The sequence below is a fragment of the Malaclemys terrapin genome, chromosome 8 (assembly GCF_027887155.1).
Source record: "Malaclemys terrapin pileata isolate rMalTer1 chromosome 8, rMalTer1.hap1, whole genome shotgun sequence".
NCBI lineage: Eukaryota > Metazoa > Chordata > Testudines > Emydidae > Malaclemys > Malaclemys terrapin.
Window position 1 is genome coordinate 52,501,106 of NC_071512.1, and position 26,405 is coordinate 52,527,510.

At 41.7% G+C, this 26,405-nt stretch overlaps 1 protein-coding gene and 1 long non-coding RNA gene across 11 annotated transcripts in view; one reads left to right on the forward strand and one right to left on the reverse strand.

Annotated features, from left to right (window-relative positions):
- RASAL2 (RAS protein activator like 2) overlaps positions 1-26,405 on the forward strand; it is a 274,328-nt gene that overhangs the window by 162,351 nt on the left and 85,572 nt on the right. The window contains exon 1 of one of the 10 annotated variants that reach the window (XM_054037202.1): positions 11,606-11,659. The exons of 8 other annotated variants lie outside the window; for them this stretch is intronic. In XM_054037202.1, coding sequence (XP_053893177.1) covers positions 11,608-11,659 — 52 coding nt within the window. In that variant the 5' untranslated portion in view covers positions 11,606-11,607. Of the gene's footprint in view, positions 1-11,605; positions 11,660-12,795; positions 12,871-26,405 lie in introns of those variants that run through there. One more of the 10 variants, XM_054037203.1, reaches the window with a different exon arrangement.
- The window catches only part of LOC128841787 (uncharacterized), a 61,092-nt gene that overhangs the window by 15,362 nt on the left and 19,325 nt on the right, over positions 1-26,405 (reverse strand). The gene's annotated exons all lie outside the window — the stretch shown is intronic.

Sequence of the window (26,405 nt, forward strand, 5' to 3'; positions counted from 1 at the left end):
TCCTTTGGAGGATAGAAACTAAAGACTATTGGATTTGGACCTATTGAAGCAAAGTACCTTATCTTTATCTATGAATTTTCTGAATTTTGGTGCTCTTTAAAAGAGGGATTAATAGCACTGGCTAGAGAGGCAGGTCAAGCATGAATAGGCTGTGTAGATTCCAACACCTTTTTAAACATACACCTCAGCCTTTGCTATCTCACCCTTTCCCAGATGGGAGAAGCTGCCTCATTGTGCCAAACTCTGGGGTTTTATGACTAGAGATTAAGGATAATATTTTCAAAAGTATCCAAATAGCCTTTTCAGAAGTGACATAGACAGTTAGGTACCTATGTCACATTTTCAAATGGGACTTAAACTCCTAAATAACTTAGGTGCATTTGAAAATTTACCCTTAATTCCCTGCGTTCATTTCATTTGTGATTTAAATGGGTTTCTGAATGTGAGATTGCAGCATCCCAACCCACCACCATCAAATTTCTGTTTTACATTTTTCAAAAGGGCAGGAACAGTCTAACCTCTTGCTTTCTAGCTGTTGTAAATGAGTCTGGTGCTTCAGTGCTCTGAACAGGGAAGTTGGGGGGAGGAAATCTAAGAAATAGAAAAGATTCTGGCTGATAACTAAAACATGCCTGACTTGATGTGACTTAGATTCTCCACTTGCCCCAATAGCTACTGAACTAGGATGCTTCATATACAAATCTATAAACTGAATTTAGAGGAACAAGAATGAGAGAACACAAGAGTCTGTGGAAATAGAAAAATTTGTAGTGGTAGAAACTGCAGTTTGATTAGTCATCTGGGCATGTGTACAGTATTTTTTCCTCAGTAAAACACCCATGGAATGCTGGCATAAGTTTGCCGTTTCAATTGTGTAGGATCAATATTGCTAATAGAGATGAGTCCAAATCAAAATATCAGATCCAAGTTTGCAGGCCAAAGACCCTCATATTTGGTAAGAGTCAAATACTGATAGATATTTTAACCCCCTCATATTTAGGAGTGTCCAACCTGCGGTTTTGGTTTGGGTCTATCTCAGATTCCTGGCTCTACAAGCAGGAAGCAGGTCCATCTACAGGGTACTTTCTTTAGGTCCAAGTAACGGTATTTCCTGCTTAGTTTTCATTGTTGCCTTATATAGTGGAATCCCTCTAATTGATGTTAGTGTGCCTGTTGTTGCTGGATGCTGACACTGATGTTTCCTCTGTATATCTGTTTAAACTCTTTTTCATAACATTTGTCTGTTTTTTGGTTCATGGAACTTCTTCAAAGTCAAAGCACGCTTAGGAAATTTTGCATTTTGGGGGCAAAATGATGCTTCAGTCAGTTGTCCGGATGTTTGCAAAGCCACTTCTGCTCCACAAATTCACATTCCTGCATTCCAAAATGTTGCAGGAGAGGAGAGAGACGATGGGAATGATGCTAGAAGTGGCTTTCCCACTTCTGTCATTGTCATTAGCTTTAATACTTCTATAGGCTAATGGAATTTAGCTATGCTTAGGGCCCCGAATACTATATGCTGCATCAGATCTATCTTATATAACAAGGCCTTCTGATTTACGCAGTGGAACTACTCTGAATTATGGCCCTGATTCAACAAAAGCACCTGAAGCATGTGAGAGGCAGGGTGGCCCAATGGATAGGGCACTGGACTGGGACTTGGGAGTCTTGGGTTCTTTTCCCAGCTATGACACTGACCTGCTGTGTGACCTTGGGCAAGTCACTTCACTGCTCTGTGCCACAGTTTCTTCTCCTTCACTTTATCTACTTAGACTGTAAGCTCTTTGGAGCAGGGGCTGCCCTTCACTAAGTGTTTGGTTTGTTCAGTGCCAGCTACAATGTGATCTCTCTCAATTGGGGTCTCTAGGTACTACTGTAATACATAGAATTGATAATAGTTAAGCATGTGCTTAAATCATCACTATCCCGTAAGGCACTTAAGCATGTGATTAACTTTAAGTACATGCTTACATTCTGTTGCAGTCAATGAGAATTATGCAGCAACGTTAGCTAGTTGTGAAATCATTCAGTATACATAAGATTAATGGGGAGCTGTATGCTGCACCTCCCCACCCTTGGCAATAACATTCAAACAGTTCACCACACAATTAAAATATTAAATTTGTTGAAGGGAGGGGGTGGGAGGACAGAATGGCCACAAATCATAAGAGGTCCTGGGGCAAGTAAGCTAAATGCTCATCAGGAGATCCTGCACTAGCAGTTCTGCATAGCAAGTACCTACTCCTCCCTCACAGGTCTGAAGTCCAGGAAATGACAGTCCATTTCTGCAGGAGGGGAGCTTATTGTTCTGTGTGACTGGCTAGGTGAGCAATGGCTATGCCCATGTGTGGAGGGCTGAAACACTGTGCTGGGGGAAGCAATCAGAGGCTTGCAGGGACAGACTAAGTCTGGCGGACTGGGACTGAGACTGCCACTGCTGGAAGGCTTAGGAGCTCCACATAGCAGCTAGCTTCCTCACTCTGAGTTCCTCCATTGGATTTCCTTTCACCGCCTTGTCAATTAGACTGTTGATCTTTAACTTTAAGTCGCTCTATGATGCAGCCCTGCCAGACCTGTCAACTCTTGAACATTACTGAGCTGTTAATTCCCATCTCCTCCCTGCCCACCTCTGTTAGTCTTTCCCACCCATTCAAGCACCTTTGTGCTTTCACCCATTCTATCCCTTTTGGAGGAGATCCTCCCAGAAATGAGCATTGCTGTCCTCCAGATCCCTCCATAAATCTCACCTGTGTTGTGATGCCTACAAATATCTCTACAATGGTTAGGCATTTGGTGTTGATACTGGTGCCTATTGTGGTGGCTTCACCTTTTACCCTGTCTCTCTCCCCTACCCCACCATTGTTGTCTTATATGTAACATTTGCCCACCTATTGTGAGAGAGAGAGTGTGTGTGTTGTGGGGCAGGAGCTGTCTTGTTTATATGTGTACAGTGCCTAGCACAGTGGAGCCTTAATAAAGGCTTCTCTGTATTACCATAATATAAACAATTGAAATAATTATCTTCCCCTGTTTTGCAGCTAAGCTACCCAGGAGCAGGGTTCCATTCCTATAGAAGGGAGGAGTTCTGCATAATGGGTCCCCCCCATCCCCTTACACAGTTCCTTAGACAGTGCTTCAGCCCTTTCTGCTGCCCTGTCTGTAGGAAGATCCTTGGTTGTGAAGGATCTCCCTCTTCCTGCCCCTTGCACCCTCTCTTATAAGCAGTAGGGTGAAAGCAGGTGCAGGAGACCTACTGAACTCCTGTGGGGAGAAAACAGGAAAACTGATATGGATAAGGAAGGCAAAATTGGCAGGTGGACAAGCTAGGCAGTGTGAGGAGGATGGAAAAATGGCAAATTTTGTGGATTTATTTAGTGCAAAGAGCCTTGCATCACAGCGTATCAAAAAGATGTCATGTTGTCATTTGCGCTGATGCATTGTCCCATTGTAGTAGACATGGGATTCTAAATACCCCTCACAGTGTTCCTATTAAGTTATTAAATATCATTGCCCCTGTACTATAGATGGGAAAACTGAGGCTGAACTATCTGATGTGCCCATATCAAGCAATGTTAATGTCAGAACCAGGATTAGAGCCCAGGTCACCTGACCTGCTAGACTCCAGGGTCCCAGGCAGATCCCCTAGCCAGAATTTTCAAACTTGATTGCTTAAAGTTAGACCAAACACCTGCAGTTACCATTGATGCAACCAGAAGGAATGGATGTTTGGCATTTATGAAAACCAAGCTAATTTGAGGTCCTTAATCAAGGTGTCTGCCTCATCATACTAGAGCTAAAATTTTTGGTCTTAGCCCCCAAACAGAGGACCCAGAAAAACCAAAAGTGTGAAATCTACTGAAGCTAATATTTTTGCATTCAGATTTTATATTTAACTCCTTGTCCCCCAGCTCAAGCATCCAAGCGCGCACACAGTTGATGGATTTTTAAATTGATCCTTTCTGAGCTAGTGATGTTTTCATATGTGAATTACTCAGAGTGGAACTCATTTTAACAGTGAAAATTCCACTTTCACCTGATCCACCGTGCAAGGGGAGAAGTGGTAAAAATGAGGCACCAGTCTGTTTTGGTTCCAGATCCGGTACTGAATCAGGTGAAAATACCATCAGGTGACTAGTCAGCAATCCAGAAATCCTTTCTCAATACTATTTGAAAGAATGTGTCCACGGGCTTGGAAATGGTGTGAGCAACAGAACATTAGTTAAGTAATACTTTGATTGCTCCTTGGAATGTGCCTCCACCATCAGTTTCTGCAAGCTGCTGCTCAGGACTTCTAGCTGGAGGATGATTGCACCAAGGAAACACACAGTCCATGTTCTTCCTTCAGGTAAAAAACTTGGCGGGAGAGAACAGTAACTAAAGAATGATGTTTAGGATTAATTCTGTAACTGCTGTTCCCCATCGATAATATTCTCTGTATCTGTAATGATCAGAACCGAGCCTTGCTGTTTGCATGTTCCAGATGAGATGAATATTTTCTGTGATGGAGGAATAAACCTGTTTAGACAATACATTTACTGTGTGAACCAGTCTGTTGCAGTCCTTTCTGTGCAATAAAGTGTCTTGAATGATTACGTGATAAAGGAATACAACTTTTTTCATGACTGGAAAAAAACATCAGTTTTAAAAGAAGTGCTGTTTGTGACCTGGTCAGTGAAGGAATCTGCAATGCACCAGTCTGGGTTAAATCTGTGCATTGAGCTAATGGCATACTTAAGAAAGGGGCAGATGTTTTGAAGAAATAGGCTTACCATGCCTTCTAACTGGACAATATGCTGAAACGGACTTTGCCTGTGAGGAATATCCGTTTGAAAGTGAAGGTGGGGAGTTGCAGCATACAGCTCCCCATGTCTGTATTCCACGAATATTCTGTCTTGATGAAAGACTTTTCCTAACAGAATTGTCCTTCTGTGCCTTGTTGGCATGTGCAAAATGTCCATCTCCTGTCAGCTAACAAAGTGTCTGGTTGGGGCAGTAAAAAAATGGGAGCTTCAGCTTTGGTTCTGTCAAATTGGCGTGTGCATGTGCATGTGAGCGAGAGAGAGCGAGAGAGCATGGACTTTCTGGTATTTCTTTTTTTTAATTAGCATCTTGTAAGTGTGTATGTAAAACAAACCTTATATGCCAAAAATGTAGTAAGCCTGGATTGAGAGATCTCCAATAGATACAATATAAGTTCTAATGAAATCAATGCACTAAGCACAATACTACATTTCTGTATGTGAATTTTAACAATACTGAACTGAGAGAATTGACTAGCACCACATATACGGCAGAAGGGTATTGTGCAAATACAGCCACAAGGCTTTCCTATTGCACTTCAGTTCTGACCTGCAACAATGTTAGTAACACTCCGCAATGCATAAACCTTTCAGGAGCTGAGACTGCAAAACTCGGAGGTTAGTTTAATGACACGAACAAGGGTCTGCTGAAGCCTAGACAGAGCACCCAACTTTTGATGTAGCACATACTTGAATCCAAGTGTGAAAGTCAGGTGCACTGATTCACTGTCATCTATTGCTGTGATTATTAGCTGTAAGTAGTTGAACTGCAGTTATTCACAGGGAAGTTAATTAAACCTTATTGACTTTTTATTTATAATTTCTTATTGTTTTTAGAAAATATTAAATTTGTATAGCACCTTTTAGTCCCAAAATGCTTTACAAATTGTATTCCATTGAAACGCAGTAACTCTTGGTATAGATGGCAGTATGAAATTGCTGTGCAGCACAAGGCCAGCTCTTGTCTGACGCAAAATGTGTCCTGATATTGTTGGGGTCTGCAGAAAGAGACAAGACTTTGGTTTTTTTCCCTCAAGTCTCATTTGAAACCTAAACTGTACAGAATGCAGTTTGCCTGCCTCAGAATGATGATGAACTGAGCCCAACCATGCACGGATTAGAACTGTGCCTTCAAGGAGGCTCTATATTTTAAACATGATGCTTAGACCTCTCAGACATCTCCTCTGGCATTTGGAGCTATTCTTATATAGAAAATTGCTAAGCTTCTGTGTTTTTCCTCCAATATAACTCAAGTAAAGGCAGATGACTTGTTTGTTTGTTTTTAAATGCTGCGGCCACAATCCTTATACACCAAATGCCAGATTTTAGCAGGGAGCAAATTTATCTGGTTAAATCTTAAACCTCAGTAGAACAGGAATTAATGGTAATATGAATACACAATCTTAACACTTTGATATGCTGTGCACATAATCTGTGGGAGGAGGAGTTCTTGGAAATGTGTTACTACACCTTTCTGAAAGAAATCCCTGTAAAAGATTGTAAAGTTTATAAGAGTGGCCAGTGTTTGTCTTGCATCTACAGTGAGAAACAGAGATGTTGGTTCCAAGAGAGGGAAGCTGCAGGACTCCTTGGGATGGGCAGGTTTTTGATCTGTTCTGTAAACAAGCTACTGTTTAAACCTGAAGGAAGCTCTTACCTTGCTGAGCCCTATTTTTACTGTTCAGGGTTCCTCTGATATATAACAACCCTCTGCATCAGGCATGAATTTGCTGTGACTTGTTCAATTTTGTGCATACTTTTTTGTATTTATGTTGCTTGCTCTTGCTTCAGAAGCCTGCTTATATTTACCTAGTTTGTGCACACTTATGGCGTTTTTTTACAATGAATAGTATGACAGCTGATGGAAAATTAACTGTAAATGTCACCTTTTATGCAGATCTCCTGTCCCAAGGATGACACCTACCCTTGTCTTAACTTTTCCAGTATAGACCAGGCTTAACTTGTTAACTACATTGATTTAAAAATGTGTAGTTGAACTAGTTCAAACCCCTAATGTAGACCTACTACTGAACTCCATTTATCCAATCTAAATGGGAGTCTGACCAGGGGCAGATCGATTAATCAAAAATTCAGATAATCAGGAGAATGGGAAAGTGCGAGGCTGCAGCGCCATCTAGTGGCCACAGGAGTGTTCACCCATTTCTGGACCTGTGTGTGCTGAGAGCCGGATAATGGAGGGTCAGCTAAACAGGGTTCTACAGTACTTCTACTGTACTTACACCTTTTTAACTATTGCTGATATCAATTTAGCTAAATTGATAACTTACCAATGCAAGTATGGGTTTAATTGGTTTAAGTGCATTAATTATAGCTATTGCACCAATTTAACTAAACTGATTTTAAAATTGATTTCATTACATTGGTGCACTTATCTAGTATAGACAAAACCTTAAGTTCCCTATCCTGTGCTAGATGCCCATGGATTAGTAGCCCATCCATTTCCACTACATTCAGTTAAGACACCTTTGTGATCTTTTTATAAATAGAGCTTGAAAAATTTGCCTAATACTAACTATTCTGGAGACTAAGGATATATCTACACAGTAAAAAAGACCCGCAGTAGCAAGTCTCAGAGCCTGGGTCAGCTGATTCAGGGTCATGCTACGGGGCTAAAAAAAAAAAAGTGTAGATGTGTGGGCTTGGGTTGGGTGACGTAGTTATGCTGATGTAAGTGTATAGTGTAGACCTAGCCTCAGATACTGAACTGGACTTATTCCAGCAAGAATATAGGCTATTTTCATAACTTGTTACCTTTACTCTAACTGATGACTCTTTTATACTGCAGGGGAAGAGGAAGGAATTATACTTGCTCTGATTGTATCAGCAAAATAGACAAAAATGTGTTTCAACAGCACAGCAGAGAGATAATTTGTTTAAAAGAAGAATAATAAAGCCACTGAGGGAAAGTGGGTTATTGAGCTCCATTGGAGTTCATCTCTTTCCTAACAGGCACCTTTATGTCGCATGCAAATCCCTGACTCCCAAAAGAAGCCTTGGAGATGGGGAGGTCTGTATGTTCTAGTGTTGATTAGTATCCATTAAGATCCAACTCAATGTCCAATAAAGTGCTTCTGGCTGCAGGCTGATAATTATTGATGCATTTTTGAGACTTCTTCATCTGTGTATTACCCAGTGAAAGATGGAAGCATTTATTCGTTTTGGTCTTAGAGGTCACTGCAAATATTTACATTTGAAGAACAGTCACATTTTTGACAGAGATATCTGCCGGTGGTACTGATGAAGTCAAGACCAGACGAGCCACTGAAAATTTCTGCTTTGTAACTTTCTTTTCCTCCCTGCCAAGGGTGGCACATTGCAGCTAATTCTCTTCCATTTGGAAAGGTCTAGAGGAAGTTTTTGATTTTTTTGAAATCTGATGTGAGGGTCACCTTTTGACTAGTGCTCTGGGTCTCACTGTGCCAGTTGGGTAAGATACCCGCTTTTGTGACCATGAGCTAAAGGACAGTATTAATGGGCATCTTTGGCTGGCTTTAGGGAGTCTCAAAATATCAGAAGATATCTCTGTTCCTGTTATTCGTGAAACATACCAAGAAGGCTCTAAGAACGAGCTGCAGCTTTGCATGACATTTCTGAGCAAGTGGGTGAATGCTAAGTTTGAATAATTCCAGACAGAGAAAATGCTGTTATTTCCCAGGCCATGGACTGTCAGGAATGTTGTGGGAAGAAGAGGCTCCACATTGTGTCATGATAACTGAGAATCATGGGTTGGAAGTCATCCTGACCAGTACATGCATGGGGGGTTATAGATTAGATATAAGCAACAAAGCCAGATTAGAGTGTGTATTGGTGTTTTGACAGCTGCCCAAGGAAATGCACCAGTAAGCAAATGCTGCACCTCCTGACATGACACGTTTTTCACAGTATATTTTAAAAGTAGAAGACAGCTTGGTCCATTAAAAATATACCAGACACTGCTAGTCAGAGATATATATGAAAGATGAGTTAGTGTGTTCCACTAGAAAAACTGATAGGCAACACCCTGATGTTAAACCTAGCCTTCCTGCTACCATAGGCTCCCGGGACGGGGGAGAGAGCAGGACTTACTGCCAGGACCTACGATCATATTTGAGACTTCATTTTTCATATCACTCTGGCTAGTAGGTGTGTATGAAATTTGAAGCTCCAAGCCCTCTAGCTGTTGGAGAGGAGGAGGATCTCTTTTAATCTCTTCTTCCCTATGTGGAGTCTTCTGAAGGCTGCGTATGAGGAGGGTTTCTGCTACTTCTCTACCCTTCTCCATGTGACTTCTGAATGCTGTGATGGGAGGCGGTCTCTACTGCACTCTCCCTGCTTTTGTTGCCCTGTGAATAGCTCCAGTGCCTTTTCTCTGCTGCTGCTCATGGCTCTCTCAAGCAACACAAAATTGACACAATTCTTGAAAATTTCATTTGCTACCTTTAGGGTTCTGAATAGAAACTGTGAAACTGTCCACAGTGTTAGTGAGGTCACTGCCACTGATTTGGAAAAGCTGTGAGCAGCAGCAGAGGCACTGAAGCTGTTAGTGTGCAAACCTAGGCAGACAATCCTCTGTTCAAATTTGGAATGTTATTTTCACAATCATAAAGAGTACAACCTTAACTGAATCCATTGAAAGCGTATATTCTCCAGAAATTGTTAGTGCCCCCGAAGCTGCTAAGGAACGCTGGCTGCCGGTGAGTGGAAAAGTGGATTTTTCAAGGTCTGTCATAGAAAGAGAAATCAGAATTCTTTGAAACCGAAGGGGTCACTTGCAGTGACTGGCTTTAGCAATGGCTGTGATAGAAAAATGAGTGAAAGCGCTGAAGAGATAGCAGATGGGCTGGTAGCACTTAAATGCCTATTTTTGGATGCCTCTTTTTCCTGAGTATGCCCGCATGCAAAAACAGCGTTAAATAACGTGCATCTTTAAGGGAAGTTTGGGGGCAATTCAAGGCACTGTCCTGCAGAAAGCTAGTTTGGTGCATAATGATGTCAATTTTTTTCCTCCACATTTTGGAGTTCCCAGCATTCTCTAGGAGATTGGCAAAATGGGAATTTCAACAAAAAGGCAGAACCCAATGCCATAGTCCAAATTCACATAGGTCACACCATCAATCACTGGGTTGTTTTGTGTAAATGTCAGATACCTTCATGATCCTTGGATGAGAGAGAGCTTGTTACAAGGACTTTGCAGATTGCATTTCAAGTTCCTGCAACAGACTGCTTGGATACCCCATTTGCTCCCTCTTCCCCTAAGCACTCTCCCTGCTTATACATCAACCACCACTTATGGTTCCTTTCCTGCTCTGCCTGATATCAGCCTTGAGAAGGCTTTTAGATAATGGCACAATGGGAGAGGGCTGTCAGTCTATTAAGAATCTTAATAGAAAAGAGAAGAAATCTGTTTGAGACAGAGCTTAGCAATTTCACTGTGGATGTTTAAAGAAATATTTTAACGTGTATAGGGAACTTAATATACTGTGCTTCTTCAGTCTTAGAAACAAGGTTTACTCTTCTTTTTTATATTTGGCTTAAATTCAATCTTAGTAGTATACTTTATTCTTGCCATTTTCTCTCACTGGAATTGGGTAGAGTTTTAAAACACTCCAAGTAGCTGTGTATAGTTAATCCCTCCTCCAATACAGCAATCCTCACTACATACTTGGGGGTCTATTTCCTTTAAGTAGAATCAGATCGTTCCTTTGGCATTTCAAGAATCTAAATTTCTTCATGGCAGGTATAGCAGGATCCTGGCTGACAAAGCCAGATCTGACAACTCATCAGGTCCCTAGAAAACACTTCCATTTACAGAACAGCCAACCCATGGTCTCGGGGATATTAACCCATTTTCACAACTGGAACTGTGGTGTAAGCCCTCTGTTTCTAACCAGGCTGAAATGGAGGATTCCTGAATGATGTAAAGCAAGAACTGGAATTGTAACTGGATGAGACCTTAAAAGCCCATGGCCTGTCTATATAAATACTAAAATTCTGATGGCTCTTTAAAGAAGAACATGGATTTATCCCAGTGCTCTAGGCTTTATTGTTCCCTTCTTGCTGTTGTACAGTGTTGTGTGCACCAGTTGTTGTCTGTTGCTCTCCACCCCAGACATAGCTGCATTTCTGTCATGCTGAAGATAGTTTGTAAAGTGTTTTGGGATCCTTCAGGATAAAACGTGCTATATCATTATCAAACTGTTCATTTTAGTGGGGACACGTGTGGAGAAAGAGGGACGGAGGGAGATTACTGTTAGTTCACAAATTGCTTTTCTAAGGAATCCTATTAAACTGAGATTGTTCTGTCCTTCCACTTCCCCAATAGTTAAGTATTTCTAGAACCAGGTCAAATTAATCTCTGTATAGATGGGCTTGTTTACTTTTTTATACCATTGCTAGTGTCGGGGGGGGGGGGGGGGGGGGGTTAACCTAAAGGCCTGTACTAGCATGAACCATGTACCTAGTTCTTGGTTTCTGTATGTGGTAGTTGGCTTTAATTTTTTACTTAATTTTAGAACATCAGGTGGGGACGATATTATTTTTCATTCCACAATCAATTTTGTCTGAGCACACTGTCAGCGCGTTTCTCTCCCAAGAACTATCCCGTGGCTTTCATACATATTTCTCATGTGAGCCTTAGCAGGGGGTGGGGTCATGAAAGCTTCTATTCCTACTGGGAAAAAATTGCCAGGGCGTGGGGGTTGTTGCATAAGAGGAGAAAGAACAGAAGCTTATCTGAAACAGAAGTAACACAGAGAAAAGGAAGAGACATGTCACTAAGGAGAGAGGAATTAAAAAGGAAGAAGAGATCATGTTACAAACAAATGAACAAAACAGGAAAAACTTTGAACAAACTACAGAAGGTGGGAAAGAGCATGTGGTCTGTTTACTATCAGCTGTTCATTAAATTGTAGCAATAGGCTAAGTGATTTTGTGTTTCTCTCATGTCTATTTTCTTCTGCTCTGGTGCCCAGACTGGCAGGTGGGATCTGCTGGGAATCAAACTGTGGATTTTTAAATTGATCAAACTTGACGTGCTATCCTCAGCAGTGGCATTATTATAATGTGTTAAAGGCATCATGCCAGTAGGAGGGACTGGAATGTGTGTTTTCCCCTTTCTTTCTCTGCATGTTAAAGAGCAGCTTTCGTTCTCTGTTCTAGGGTAATGCTGCTGTACCTAGAAATCAAACTCTCTGCAATTTTAAAATAAACAAAAAAGATAGCAAGGAAAGATCTTTTATTTCAGACTTCACTATTTCTCTTTCAAAAGCCAAAAATCACACCCTGAATAAAAAGCAATCCCAGTTCAGTATCCAAGGAGATAAAATGTGCATTGTTTGTTTGAGAAAATCGTCAGGGGTTTGTTGAGAGTTGTATATTTTCCTGAGATGTAGAGGTAGCTGGCGGTAGTAGTATCTTTAAGTATAAAATACAATTTTATGACACTGGCACTTAAAGTGGCAGCGAGTGAGCTCTTTGCTCCCCTGTTTGATTTGGGATTGTACTTTCTTGGAGTCAACCTAGTTTGTAATACTTTGGACAGTTTGTGATAGCAGCTTCTGAAATCAGCACTTCTTAGTTAGTTTTTATATAATTGATTTTAGATGTATAAATTTTTGAGACATCTGCTTGGATCCAGTGGCTTTCATTAGTTTAATACATCTGTTATTTAACAGCCGTTTCTCTCTCTCTCTCCCTCTCCCTCTCCCTCCCAGCCCTGTGTGCTCATTGTCACTCTCACTCTATCCACCCTCGCTCCATCCCCCATGGGACAGGAAAATGAAGTGTCTACCCGTCCCTGGTAGATTGTTAGCTGTTAATATGGGAGACTGCACGTGCCCGAATGCTGCAAGAGAAGGAAAGCAAGTGAGGGGCAGCTATTGTTTAACTGAAACCAAGGAGCTGGGAGACAGGCTTGGGTTTGACTGGCTTTGGCTCTAGCTTTTCTGCATTCCAAACTGTCTGAGGCAGAGAAAATAGAGAGTGAGCGAGGAGTATGCACAGAGCTTTCTGGCTGTCATGCTGGCAGGATTATGGTAGAGGCACTAGGAGCATCACAGAATGCAGTTCACAGGTAAGATCCCTCATGATATTAACCACACAAATCTGGAAACGTATTACTGCTGTATTCCATTGAGGTTTGACTGGATGAGAGGAGAACAGGTATTGTGTTAGAAATGTAACTATGCATGTAGTTAAGAACTAAAGCCTTGCTTTTCAGCCTTTCCTTGGTGCCTACTGTATACATAATTTTTGCATTACTTTATCAGTGTTGTACACAGCTGCTATTTTCCCCAGAGATGTTCACATGTGTTTCACCTGACAGGATGAATGCACAAGGGAGAGGGCAACGTGGGTATCTATCTTTCACCAGTGCAGAAACCAAGGGCAGTAGTATCCTTCTGAGACCCCATGTGGGAGAAGAGACGTCAAGAACCAGGACATTACCATAACTAGTTATAATATTTAAAATAGTTGCTTGCCATGTGAATTCTTAGATTATTAAGAAAAAACCCAACTCCTCTCTAAAAACCCTTACATAATTAGGATAACTCAGGAAGAGCAACCTTCCACATAAAATTAGATTTATGGATAAGGGCAAATGTGCTTTACTTGCTTTTTAAGAACACATTGAGTGACATTCTTAATGTGCTAGTTGCAGCTGGCACTGTATGTTGAAATCGATATAAAATTTTGCAAACCTAGCTTCCTGTTCAGCAGGAAGAGATGATAAATCAAAGGTATTCAGGAAACCCCACAGGTGGTTCACATAAGCAAGAGGCTTTTTCAAAAGAGTATATTTTCGTACTGCTGTTTTGCTTTTCTGGCAACCTGTGCTTTAAAATATATTGTCATAAGATAGTAAGCTGGAAACCTTCAGATTTTGTGGTGTTCGATATTTTTAGACATGTGCCACTGACTACAAAAATCAGTAAGTTTTGTATGAAGCCAAGCACTGAAATCTCGGAATAAAATGTTGACTACCTTGGAGTTGTCTTTTAACACGTATTGATTAGAGAGCGGTCATTCAGTTATTTCCTGTTTAACCCCTTCACTAGAGATAGACCTGCTAGTTCGCTCAGGCAAAGTAACTTTGCATTGTGTCACCCTTAGCCAGTGTGACGAATAATATCCAGCAGCTGCTTGTGGTTAGAGAATGAAAACATTCTACGTTTATTTTTTCATATAAGTGTGGATTCCTTAAAACAAAACAAAACAAAAAATCTCATAACCAGCTAACAGGGGAGGCTTACAGTAGAGTTCATGCTCCCTGCCTAGTTTCATATGGATGATCAGAGGAAGGTGGTTGAAAGGGGAATTTCCAGACTTTTCTGAGGCCTTTTATCACATCACTAACCTGTTATTATAAGAGTTGAATTAAAAGGAATAGGTTCGGTAGTGCTAGGAGCTCCAGAAGGTGGAGGCAGAGGACATTTGTATCCAGATGTTTTTTGTGGTCCCTAAATTTAGCTGATGTTCTTTACATTTCTTTTGGAGCTTCCTGAGCAGGGGAGAAGCAGCACAATTCTAATGAAAGAACGGTTCAGGAAAGCTGCTGTCAAAATGATCTGCCTTTACGCGCAGATGGCTCTTTACAGTGTATGGGAAGGAGTTGGCTGTGTTATTTGGATACAAGAGAAAGAAGGGCCGTCCTGTTGCAATGAGGCTTGACCTGCTCTTTCACATTTTCTAGTACCACAGTAGCTCTTACCATAGGACAGTGTGCGAGTGCATGAGTTAGAATTTTATTAATAGCAGCATAGCCTTGTGCCAAAGAGCAGAAGACAAAAAGTATTACAATAAAACTTAAAAATTAAATCCAAAGTTATAAAATATTAAAATACTCATAAGTACAGATTTAAAAAGACATACTCCAGTAATCTACATATGATCGCCATGCGACTTGCCTTTTCCTTATTTTAACGGCTGACCAAGCAAATATGGCAACTGCTTGGATTACAGATACACTATCAGCGCCTAACAAATATTCTGTTTTCTGAGAGGTCAAGAAAAAGGAATCTGGGATAAAAATATGGAAAGCCATTTTGACCTCAAATGACAATGTAATAAATAATGGCATAGATCTTCCACCTGCCCTAAACCAAATGGACAGAGGCAGTTACATTTTTTATTCCAGTTAATTGGCCTTCTAAGTAAGCTGTCTGCATGAATTGAAAACTGAGATCTGTAAAGACCCTTCTAAGCATGTTATTACACAAACTGTCTAGTTGTCTGGCATTACCCATGAGTCTTTTTAACAAGGGGGAACCAAGATGATGTATCTGAAGTAGATACATCTGCCTTATTTAGTTGCTTATTAATATCCTCTGTTCGCTACTTGACTAGGGATTTTACGTTTTTAAACTTAAACCTAATAATTTCCAATTTTAAAAAACCTGGATGATGCAAAGAATTTTTAATATATTCTAACCAAGGAAATTTATGTGAAAGTCTTGCTGAGCTGCATCTCTAAGCACAACCTTGCAAACCTATGAGTGCGTACTATGAATATGAAGCCAAAAATTAATATTACGGTATTGCATTTTGGACAGGGTGTTAGACTTTCACTTCAACTCATTACGAGTGCATTTATTGACATGCAGGAGGGCTGTGGCCTTCAATGTAATTACCTGAAAGGACATTGTTCTTCTAGTACAGAGCCTCGGCAGGTTTCGCGAGGCACTCCAGCAAATGACGGAGGAGTTGGCTAAGGGTGGCCTCCATTTTTCGTGGTCAAAGACAAAGCTGCAAGATCTAGGACCAGGTCCACCTGCGACTCCAATCTCTCTGAATAATGAAACTGTTGAAGCAGTCTCTAGCTTTTGCTATTCGGGTTCTATACTCACCACTTCCTCCAACTCTCCATCAGATTGGCATCGCGGCGTCTGCCATGCGTCATTTACAATGAATATCGAATCAACATCATTTCAGTACGACAACCAAGTTCAGGATCTATTTGAGCTGTATCTTTTCCATACTGTTGTACAGCTGCGAAACATGGACACTATGCCGCTCAGACTGGTCAAAGCTGGAGGCTTTCCACACACAATGCCAACATCGTATATTGGGCATAAAGTGGAATGACCTAATTTGTAATGCATATGTTTATGGTCACTCCGGTCTACACACTATCAGGGCCGTTGACTGCAGATGGCGACTTATGCTTTTCAGACATGTCACGAGAATGCCACAAGACATTCTGGCAAACGCTGTTCTCTGAGTGGCTTGTAACATTTGGGAAAAAATTCCACCAAGCAGGGAGTGGAGGTGGCCCAGAGGCAGACCCCCTTATTACATGGATTTATCCAGTCTGTTCAAATATTGGACACTCAGGCCATCAAGCCCTTGCGGCCACAGAGGAATGAACCAAATGGAGAACGATCGCTGCAGCCGACCATTCGGCTCAGCATTGAAGAAGAATAATTTTGGACAGAATAGAATTCATACCTGTCTCAGCTCTAAGAATAGTGGCTGGAGTATTTGGGAGATCAAGGATCTTCCTAAGAATTTTTGTTTTGAATCACTTCTAGTCCTTTGAGATCATTCTATCCCTACAGTTCTGCTCCATAGAAAATTTGAGTGCATACCTTAGCCTCAAACACTCAAAGGCTGGTGCAATTAAGTTGCTCACACAAGTCCAGATAAAATGTAACGCCTCTTGCATTGAATCTGAGTTCTCTTTTGTACCTGAATATGCTTATCCCACAAACCATTTTGTACAAATCAGATACCCAGGTAGTGGAAAGAGCTAACTTGTTGCATATATAAACCAAAAGGGTATGATAAACACGTCAGTTCCAAAGGTGTTTGTGACAGTAGAAACATATCCTCTGCACATAATAAGATAGACATAGGGTGGTTCATGATTTTAGGGGGAAAATACTGATCCCCTTTTAATGCAAAAGCAACATCATTAATATAAAAGCTAAAAAGAAAAGGGGCTAAAAGATAGACCTGTTGAACTCCTTTTGTAATTGAGATAGAATCAGTTGGTTTGGTTTTTTTAGAAATTTTTTGCCAGAGTCAGGATTGTATTGTATGAATGATTGGCCTGTTTGGTTACATAATTGGTCCATTCTCCTACACACCAACTGCTCTCTGTATCTGTTGTGGTGAGATCAAAGGACAATCGGTGCTTTAAAAACCTCACTTTTTAGGTAACCAATGTTAGCTACCAACTGTTGTGGTCAGTCTGAGTGGCGATTCTTTACGTAGCTTAACAGTGCTACTTCTTACTCAGCCAGTGGAGTTTGTTTGTTATGACACACAGTATGCAGTTTTCCTCTCCCCACACTTGCAGTACGCTGAGCATGCTGAATGGGGTAGTGATTTTGTGATGTGGACACCTACCCAGCAGAAAGTGAAACAAATCCACCAACTCATTTACTTCATTTGGGTCTCCAAGCAACCATCGTAGTGCTGCCAGGCATTCAGAATATGAGTCAGGCCCTTAAAAATCATGAGATTATTTTAAAATATTACATTTTTATTCTTTTAATTGGCCATCTGGTTTCTGAGTCATTAGGTTGATCTTAAGTCAAGTTTTTAAGCTTTTCTCTACCACAGTGAGGGCTCGAAACTTTTTCATAAATGAAAACTGATATTTTGTCCATGGTCACTTGATTCTAGGAGCTGAAGCTTTAAGAAAACACCAAGAATCGCAATATTCACAGTAATATTGAGAGTTGACAACACTGCTGATCAGAGCGTGACATTTTTCAGTCAGTTTTATTATGTTTAAGGTGACTAGGAGTCTCTTAAAACAAAACACCAGAAATAATCTTCTGCCCTACACAAGCTTTTGCAGAATTTATGCTCCCAAAGCCTAACCCTAACCCTAACTCCAAGCCTTGTCCTGGTGTATTTTGGGCTCCCTATAAAACATGGGATGGATTCTCCAGGGGAAGTCCCTTTGAGTGTTCCAAAATCTCGATCAGGAGGCATTTGTGAAGAGTATCTACAGGACACTCCACCAATCTGCACAGGAATTAAAGTAAGATCTACAAAACAGACATTAGATCTGTAATTTAGTATGGCTCCGAATGCTGGATGGTGAGGAAGAAACTGGAGCAGATCTTCAATACAGAGGAAATGGAAGTGTTAAATTCGATGCTAGGAATTACAAGGATGGACCATGTTTGGAACACACAAATTAGAGAAAGTGTGGAGAGTGGCACCAATTACTGAACAGCTGAGAGAATCCAGACTTCAATGGTTTGGGCTTGTGAATAGAAGACTGGACTGAAAAAATATAGAGGAAACAGCATGTTAAACCTAGAAGTGGAGGGTTAGAGAGAGGTTGGAAGCCCCAAAATTAGATGGATGGATGTCATGCAAAACTATTTGGTTTGCTGTAGAGAATTGCTTCAAAACCGACTGGAATGCAGAAGGGGGACTCGAAGAGCTGACTCCAGATAGATGGGACTAAGGCTAGAAGAAATAGTATTAAACAAAAACAAATGATCGATGCATTAAATTTCCTGAATCGGTCATTAATGCAAGGAAGTGTCTTGAGCCTTGATAATTACCTCAGTTCTGCCACTGTTCATGTTCATAACTTGCTAATATTTATCTGTATGCAGAGAATATGAGAGGGAAAGAGGGAAATGTGATTCATGAACAAGGATGGAGGGAGAATCCATAGGACTGGAAGGGACCTCGAGAGGTTATCTAGTCCAGTCCCCTGCATTCATGGCAGGACTAACTATTATCTAGACCAGGGGTAGGCAACCTATGGCATGCGTGCCAAAGACGGCACACAAACTGATTTTCAGTGGCACTCACACTGCCTGGGTCCTGGCCACCTGCCCGAGGGGCTTTGCATTTTAATTTAATTTTAAATGAAGCTTCTTAAACATTTTTAAAAGCTTATTTACTTTACATACAACAATAGTTTAGTTGTATATTATAGACTTCTAGAAAGAGACCTTCTAAAAATGTTAAAATGTATTACTGGCACGCGAAACCTTAAATTAGAGTGAATAAATGAAGACTTGGCACACCACTTCTGAAAGGTTGCCAACCCCTGATCTAGACCATCCCTGACAGGCGTTTGTCTAACCTGCTCTTAAAAAATCTCCGATGATGGAGATTCCACAACCTCCTAGGCAATTTATTCAAGTGCTTAACCACTCTGACAGTTAAGAAGTTTTTCGTAATGTCCAACCTAAGCCTCCTTTGCTGCAATTTAAGCCCATTGCTTCTTGTCCTATCCTCGGAGGTTAAGAACAACAATTCTTCTCCCTCCTCCTTGTAACAACCTTTTTATGTACTTGAAAACTGTTATCATGTCCCCTCTGTCTTCTCTTTTCCAAACTAAATAAACCCAATTTTTTCAGTCTTCCCTCATAGCTTTTTTTAGACCTTTAATCATTTTTGTTGCTCTTCTCTGGACTTACTCCAATTTGTCCACATCTTTCCTGAAATATGGCACCCAGAACTGGATACAATACTCCAGTTGAGGCCTAATCAGCGCAGAGTAGATTGGAAGAATTACTTCTCATGTCTTGCTTACAACACTCCTATTAATACATCCCAGAATGGTGTTCAGGGTTGTGGGTTTTTTTTTGTTTTTTTTCCTCAACAGTGTTACACTGTTGACTCATTTTTAGCTTGTGGTCTACTATCACCCCCAGATCCCTTTCTGCAGTACTCCTTCCTATGTGATCATTTCACATTTTGAATATGCGTATCTGATTGTTCGTTCCTAAGTGGAATACTTTGCATTTGTCCTTATTGAATTTCATCCTATTTACTTCCGGTCATTTCTCCAGTTTGTCCAAATCATTTTGAATTGTAGTCCTATCCTCCAAAGCAATTGCAACCCTTCCCAACTTGGTATCATCACAAACTTTATAAGTGTACTCTCTATTCCATTATCTAAATCATTGATAAAGATATTGAACACAACCGAACCCAGAACTGATCCCTGCAGGACCCCACTCATTATGCCCTTCCAGCATGACTGTGAACCACTGATAACTACTCTCCGGGAATGGTTTTCCAACCAGTTATGCACCCACCTTATAATACCTCCATCTAGGTTGCGTTTCCCTAGTTTGTTTACGAGAAGGTCATGAGAGATGGTATCAAAAGATTTACTAAAGTTAAGGTATATCACGCCTACTGCTTCCCCCCATCCAGAAGGCTTGTTACCCTGTCAAAGAAAGGTATCAGGTCAGTTTGACACAACTTATTCTTGACAAACCCATGCTGACTGTTACTTATCACCTTATTATCTTCTAGATGTTTGCAAGTTGATTGCTTTATTATTTGCTCCATTATCTTTCTGGGTACTAAAGTTAAGATGACTGGTCTGTAATTTCCCGCTTAGTCCTTATTTCCCTTTTTATAGATTGGCACTATATTTTCTCTTTTCCAGTCTTCTGGAATCTCTCCTGTCTTCCATTTTCAAAGATAATCGTTAATGGCTCAGATATCTCCTCAGTCAGCTCCTTGAGTATTCTAAGATGCATTTCATCAGGCCTTGGTGACTTGAAGACATATAACTTGTCTAAATAATTTTTAACTTGTTCTTTCCCTATTTTAGCTTCTGATCCTACCTCATTTTCACTGGCATTCACTGTTAGATGTCCAATCACCACCAACCTTCCTGGTGAAAACTGAAACAAAGAAGTCATTAAGCACCTCTGCCATTTCCACATTTTCTCTTATTGTTTCCCCCTCCTTATTGAGTAGCGGGCCTACCCTATCCTTGGTCTTCCTCTTGCTTCTAATGTATTTGTAGAATGTTTTCTTGTTACCCTTTGTCTCTAGCTATTTTGATCTCATTTTGTGCCTTGGCCTTTCTAATTTTGTCCCTACATACTTGGGTTGTTTGTTTATATTCATCCTTTGTAATCTGACCTAGTTTCCGCTTTTTGTAGGATTCTTTTTTGAGTTTCAGATCATTGAAGATCTCTCAGTTAAGCCAGGGTGGTCTCATCATATTTCCTATCAATGGGATAGTTTGCTCTTGTGCCCTTAATAATGTCTCTGAAAAACTGCCAACCGTCTTCAATTGTTTTTCCCCTTAGACTAGAATCATGTTGTGGACAAGGTCACTTATCACAATTTTTCCTGGAAAGTCCCTGTTACATGACTAGAGGTCTCAAATTACCGTTGTGCAGGTCACTATGCACTAGTCTAGAAGAAGCTTTTGTGGGTAATTTTCTGGTTTGATTTCTGTGCTGCAGGATGTTGATGATGCAATCTGTTGTGAATTAGTCATCTTTGTGACTGGGCCAATTGCATTACAGCAGAGGAGAGGATTAGCTCACAGCTGATGTTAACCAACCACAGGTTTGCCAACATCTGAAGGGAGCAGGCAGAGACATCAGAGGTGGAGCAGGGTTTGTGATTGACACAACATGCCAAACCCTGTTCTGTTAGAGAATCCTAGGCATTTATCTTGTTCTGAATAAAGCCAGCAAGATAAACTTGTTGTGGGGGTATTGCATAAAGCCAGTGTTACGTAGTTCTCAGGCTTGCTTGAAAAGGGCAAGGTGCTCACAGGGTAAAATTTGTTCAATTGTGAGTTAATACTGAAGGGGCAAAGTGTGGTGGTGTTCCTGGGTGATGTGACTGATAATTCTTAAAATGTAGTATGATTCAGCATAGAACCCTTGAGAATATGGAATGTGACTTCTTTTTAAGCCAACCAGAATTCCACATATAACAGGATATGGTTCACTGTGTGCCTTTAAGCCATAAGGGGCACTGTGTGTATACTATCCTTGTTACACCGAGATGGGCATATTGAATGATTAGAAACCATATTAAAGTCTCTTTCCATCAAGTTATTACTTTTTTTTCAAAACTGTGGACCTTTCTGGGATCACTAAACAATTTCATGAAGGTTTCATGAGAGGAGGAGAAATAGGGAAAGGTGCAATGAGTGAGTGGTCTTTTGAAATGAACTGGATTCTTTTTGGAGAATCTCAGGGCTCTGCGCTATGACTAGGTGCCTGTTAGAGCATTGTGGTATCAAAAAGAAGTTTGTGCAGTAACCCAGTGGTGACAGGAACAATGGAGAGTGGCAGGGATGTCTAGTCAGTTGGGGGCATTATTTTATAAAGGGTCATGACACCTCCATCAGATTGAAACTCTTTATTAGTAGGATTATGGTACTAAAGGCCCCGACCAAGATTGGGGTCACATTGTGCTAGGCATTGTTCAGACTTGCGATGTGACTGTGTTCCTGTCCCAGAGAGAATTTACAATCTAAATAGATAAAACAGTCAAAGGGTGGGAGGGGAAATAGAGGGAGGTGAAATTATGTGCCCAAACTTACACAGCAGGTTAGTGCTACAGCCAGTAGAAACCGCCCTGGACAAAGGAAGTATTCAGACAAAACTGGCTTAGTTTTTAAACTTAAATTCTTTTTCCAAATCTGGATAAGGTGAGCCTGCGTTTACACTAAGTTCTCTGAAACGTTTTTATGCTGCAGAATAGGTAGGAAGGAAGGTTTTTCAACTTCTGTATGTGTGATTGTATTAAATGGGAGAAATAGCTTTCAGCACCAGTAGGAACTTGGAGATGAACTCAGTGCAAGCTTCAAAAACCTTGCTCTGATTGTTTTCTCCTTCGACAGTTCAGAGTAAGTCAGCAGCTTCCACTGCCAGGGATCAAGCAGATGTCCTCAAGGACCAGAATAACTTGTCAGATTGCCTACTCCAGTGTACTGTACAAATTCCCAATGATTACATAGCGGTCTGGAAATAATTAGACAGTCTTTTTCTATTTTATCATTACAATATGATGTCCAATAAATTAACTGTTAGTCTCTTCTAAGTGGCTGAGACATTTTTAAACAAAGTGGGCCAAGGAACTTCTAAAGAAATCGGTCTCTGTTCTTCCCACACCCCCAACAGACAAAAAAACCTTTAAAAAACAATTTGAATGGCTAAAAAGTGAAAGCACTTTAGGATGGTATAGATCAGCGTTTCTATATCTTAGCATTCAAGAGTATTCTCATGTGCCCCTGCGGGTGCTTCAACCACTTGGCTTCTCTTAGACATTCTCTGCACACAGTGATCCCTTCACACAGCTAACTGTGGCAATCATTGCCACTAAAGTTAGTTGTAGTTGAGCCACCCCTATTTGGAAAGCTAGATTGACGATCTTGGTGTGTGTCTACACTGCAAAACCTGCTGCAGTGAGTCTCAGAGCCTGGGTCAACTGACTAGGGCTCACACTACAGGGCTAAACATAGCAGTGTAGATGTTCTCACTCAGGTTGGAGCTCAACTCAGGTTAGAGTTAGGGCCTCCCTTGCCAGGCTTCAGAGCCCGAGCTCCAGCATGAGCAAAAACGTTTACACTGCTATGTTTTTAGCTTGATAGCACATGCCTGAGTCAGCTGACCCAGGCCCTGAGACTTTGCTGCCATGATGTTTTTTTCCCCCTCATATAGATGTATCCTCAGTCACTAGCAGGGAGAGGGGGTTGTTCTGTTCTATAATGGTAACTTGCGTTTGCCTTTCAATCTCCTTAAACTAGAAAGGTGGCAGTTGTCGTCAGTTAGTGATGTTAATGCAAAGAGGAGCTTGAAATTATGGGATTATTACTTACACGAAGCAAAAACTAATTTCCTTCCGCTCATACCGCACAATAGCAAGTAGTTATATGCCAAGTAGAAATGAATTTTAATATGAAGTGAAGAAAGCGAGGTTGCCCTTTGGATAGCTTCTTGGATTGAGTCTATGAAGCCGCTGGGTAACTTCAGAACATTTTTTCTTAGAAGACCTGCAATGTTTTTAATAATTTTTGTCCTCATCATCTTTGGGCATGGGGGAAGAAGCTGCACCTTGTTTGATCATTGGATCTTCTTGAAAGTCCACAGGCAGGAAAGTGTTTTTCTGCTGGAACAAACTGTAATTCTGCAAAGTTATATCATTTGTGACACAAGCTGCTCGGATTCTTCCCAGTGTCAGATACTGAAATAAGTTTTCCTCCTGCTTTCATACTGACATAGCAAATTCTGTCTTGATTTAGGCAGCTTGCGATTCTAGTCTGTGGAGAATTTGGCCCTAAAGTTCAGTGTTAAACTTTTTCAGATTGGAGGGCGGGAACTGTTTTTCTCATTTCTCTTTTAAACACAGTTTCAAAATACTATTCTGAGGAAGAGTTTTCTTTTCAATCTGTATGCAGTGTGCATGGAAGGGTTTGTTTCAGATCGCTTCTCGTGATTCTTCAAGGGTTTACTACTTCATTTGAGCAGCCAATGTTTTTGATTGGGGGGATCAATGGGAAGTTTAACAAAGGAAACAATATGGGACACCCAATTTGCAAACACATGCTTGGAACAAAAGGGTCGCTGTTAGGGAATGATGGTTCACATTTTGAGAAATTCTGGTGGCTGACATCAGAAATAAATTAGTCTTTATATCTCTTAGCATGCTTATTGAAGTGTCCTACATTTAGGGTTGCCAACTTTCTACTCGCACAAAACCAAACACCCTTGCTCCGCCCTTGCTCTGGCCCTTCTCCGAGGCCTCGCCCCTCTCACTCCATCCCCCCTCCCTCTGTTGCTCGCGCTTCCCCACCCTCACTCGCTCATTTTCACCGGGCTGGCTCAGGGGGTGAGGGCTCCGGCTGGGGGTGCGGCCAGAAATAGGAGTTCAGGGTGCAGGAGGGGGCTCTGGATTGGGATGTGGGAGGGGGTGAGAGCTCCGGCTGGTGATGCGGGCTCTGGGGTGGCGCCAGGGATGAGGAGTTTGGGGTGCAGGAGGGGCTCTGGGCTGGGGGGTGCAGCCAAGGGGTTTGGAGTATGGGAGGGGGCTTTGGGCTGAGGCAGGAGGTTGGGGTGTGGGAGGGGTGAGGGCTCCAGCTGGGGGTTCAGGTTCTGGTGTGGGGCCAGGGATGAGGGAATTAGGGTGCAGGGGGTTGGGGTGAGGGCTCTGGCTGGGGATGAGAGGTTTGGGGTGCAGAAGGGTGCTCTGGGATAGGGCCAAGAAGTTTGGAGGGCGGGAGGGAGGATCAGGGTTGTGGCGCAGGAAGGGCTGTGGGGAGCAGGCTCCGGGCAGTGTTTACCTCACGCAGCTCCCAGAAGCAGCATCATGTCCCACCTACGCGGACGCGCAGCCAGGCGTCTCTGCGCGCTGCCCCGGCTGCAGGCGCCACCCCCATAGTTCCCATTGGCCACGGTTCCTGTCCAGTGGGAGCTGCGGAGCGGTGCTTGGGGCAGGGCCAGAGCACAGAGACCCTTGGCTGCCCTACACCTAGGGGCTGCAGGGACATGCTGCTGCTTCCGGGAGCTGCACGGAGCCATGGCAGGCAGGGAGCCTGCCTTAGCCCCGCTGCACCGCTGACCAGACTTAGCGGCCCAGTCAGCGCTGCCGACCAGAGCCACTAGGGTCCCTTTTTGAATGGACGTTCTGGTCAAAAACCAGACGCCTGGCAACCCTACTTACCCTAGCTAGATATTTACAATTTAAAACAAAATGTCTGCTTGCATGGGGCAAAAATCTCCTTAGGAAAGTTATGATGTAAATTGGATGGCTTAGTAAATAATATGTTGGCCCTTAGCTCCAGTGAAATTAATTTAAATATTTTCAAGGTAATTAGTAATAGACACTCAGATTTCCAAACTGCTAAATGCATAATTTAGTGCAACTGACGGATTCTGCTAAGAGGAGGCCTCGGGCCACATCCAGCGTGGAAATGCAATTATTTTGCGCAACGAAGAAAGAAAATAATATGCAGGTGCTTCATCAGCGAGCCACTTACGAAAATCTAGGAATCTTCACTGCTAGAAATACTATTCACAGAGCTCTTGATTACTGTTACAAGTGTAACTGTTTACTGATCCAAATGAAGTTTATGCAGTAGGTGAATGAACAAGGATAGAAGGAAAATTTGACTAGATGACCTATGGTAATGTGACTTTTCTATTACCAATTTTTGATTCTATTAACTTTTGTATAAAATTCTAGATATTATCAGTCCAACAAATAAATACCCCCAATCTCTTTGCCCATCTTTGAATTTGAACCACAGTTAAAGGTACTGAAAAAAGTTAATGCTAAGGCTACGTCTTCCTCTCCAGCTCCCATTCAAGGAGGTTCAAATGGCAAGATGACAGTTACTCATTGTCCCTGCAATCTTCAAGTAGACTCACGCCAGATTCTTTCTTTCTATATGACTGTCCAATAGATGCTCCCCAGGATCTCTCCCTCACCTTGTGCTCAACTTGGTGCTGCTCACCATTTCTGGCAGCCTTCCTGATGTCCCCCCAGATATCATTCCACTAAAATTTTGTGTGCAATGTATTCTGGGGTGGAGAGTGCCAGGATACGCAAAGCTTGCACGTGGTCGTAGTGAGCCGAGCAGAGTGGCTGCAAGTGTCAACCCAGTTACCACAGAGAATTCTTGGAGCTGTACCTTGGAAATCTGAAGCGCAATTGCTGCACTGTGACTATAATCTTAGTGGGTAAACATCCAGCTAATAGGCAAGATCAATTTACTAGTATAATTTAATCCAATCTGCCAACCTCTGGATCTAGTCTAAAGTTCTCCTTCAACTGCTCAGCTGTCTGCCTTTAGCTCTATCAGAATCGTTTAAGGGAACAGGCTACTGAAGTGATAGACAATCACAAGGAATTCTTTTT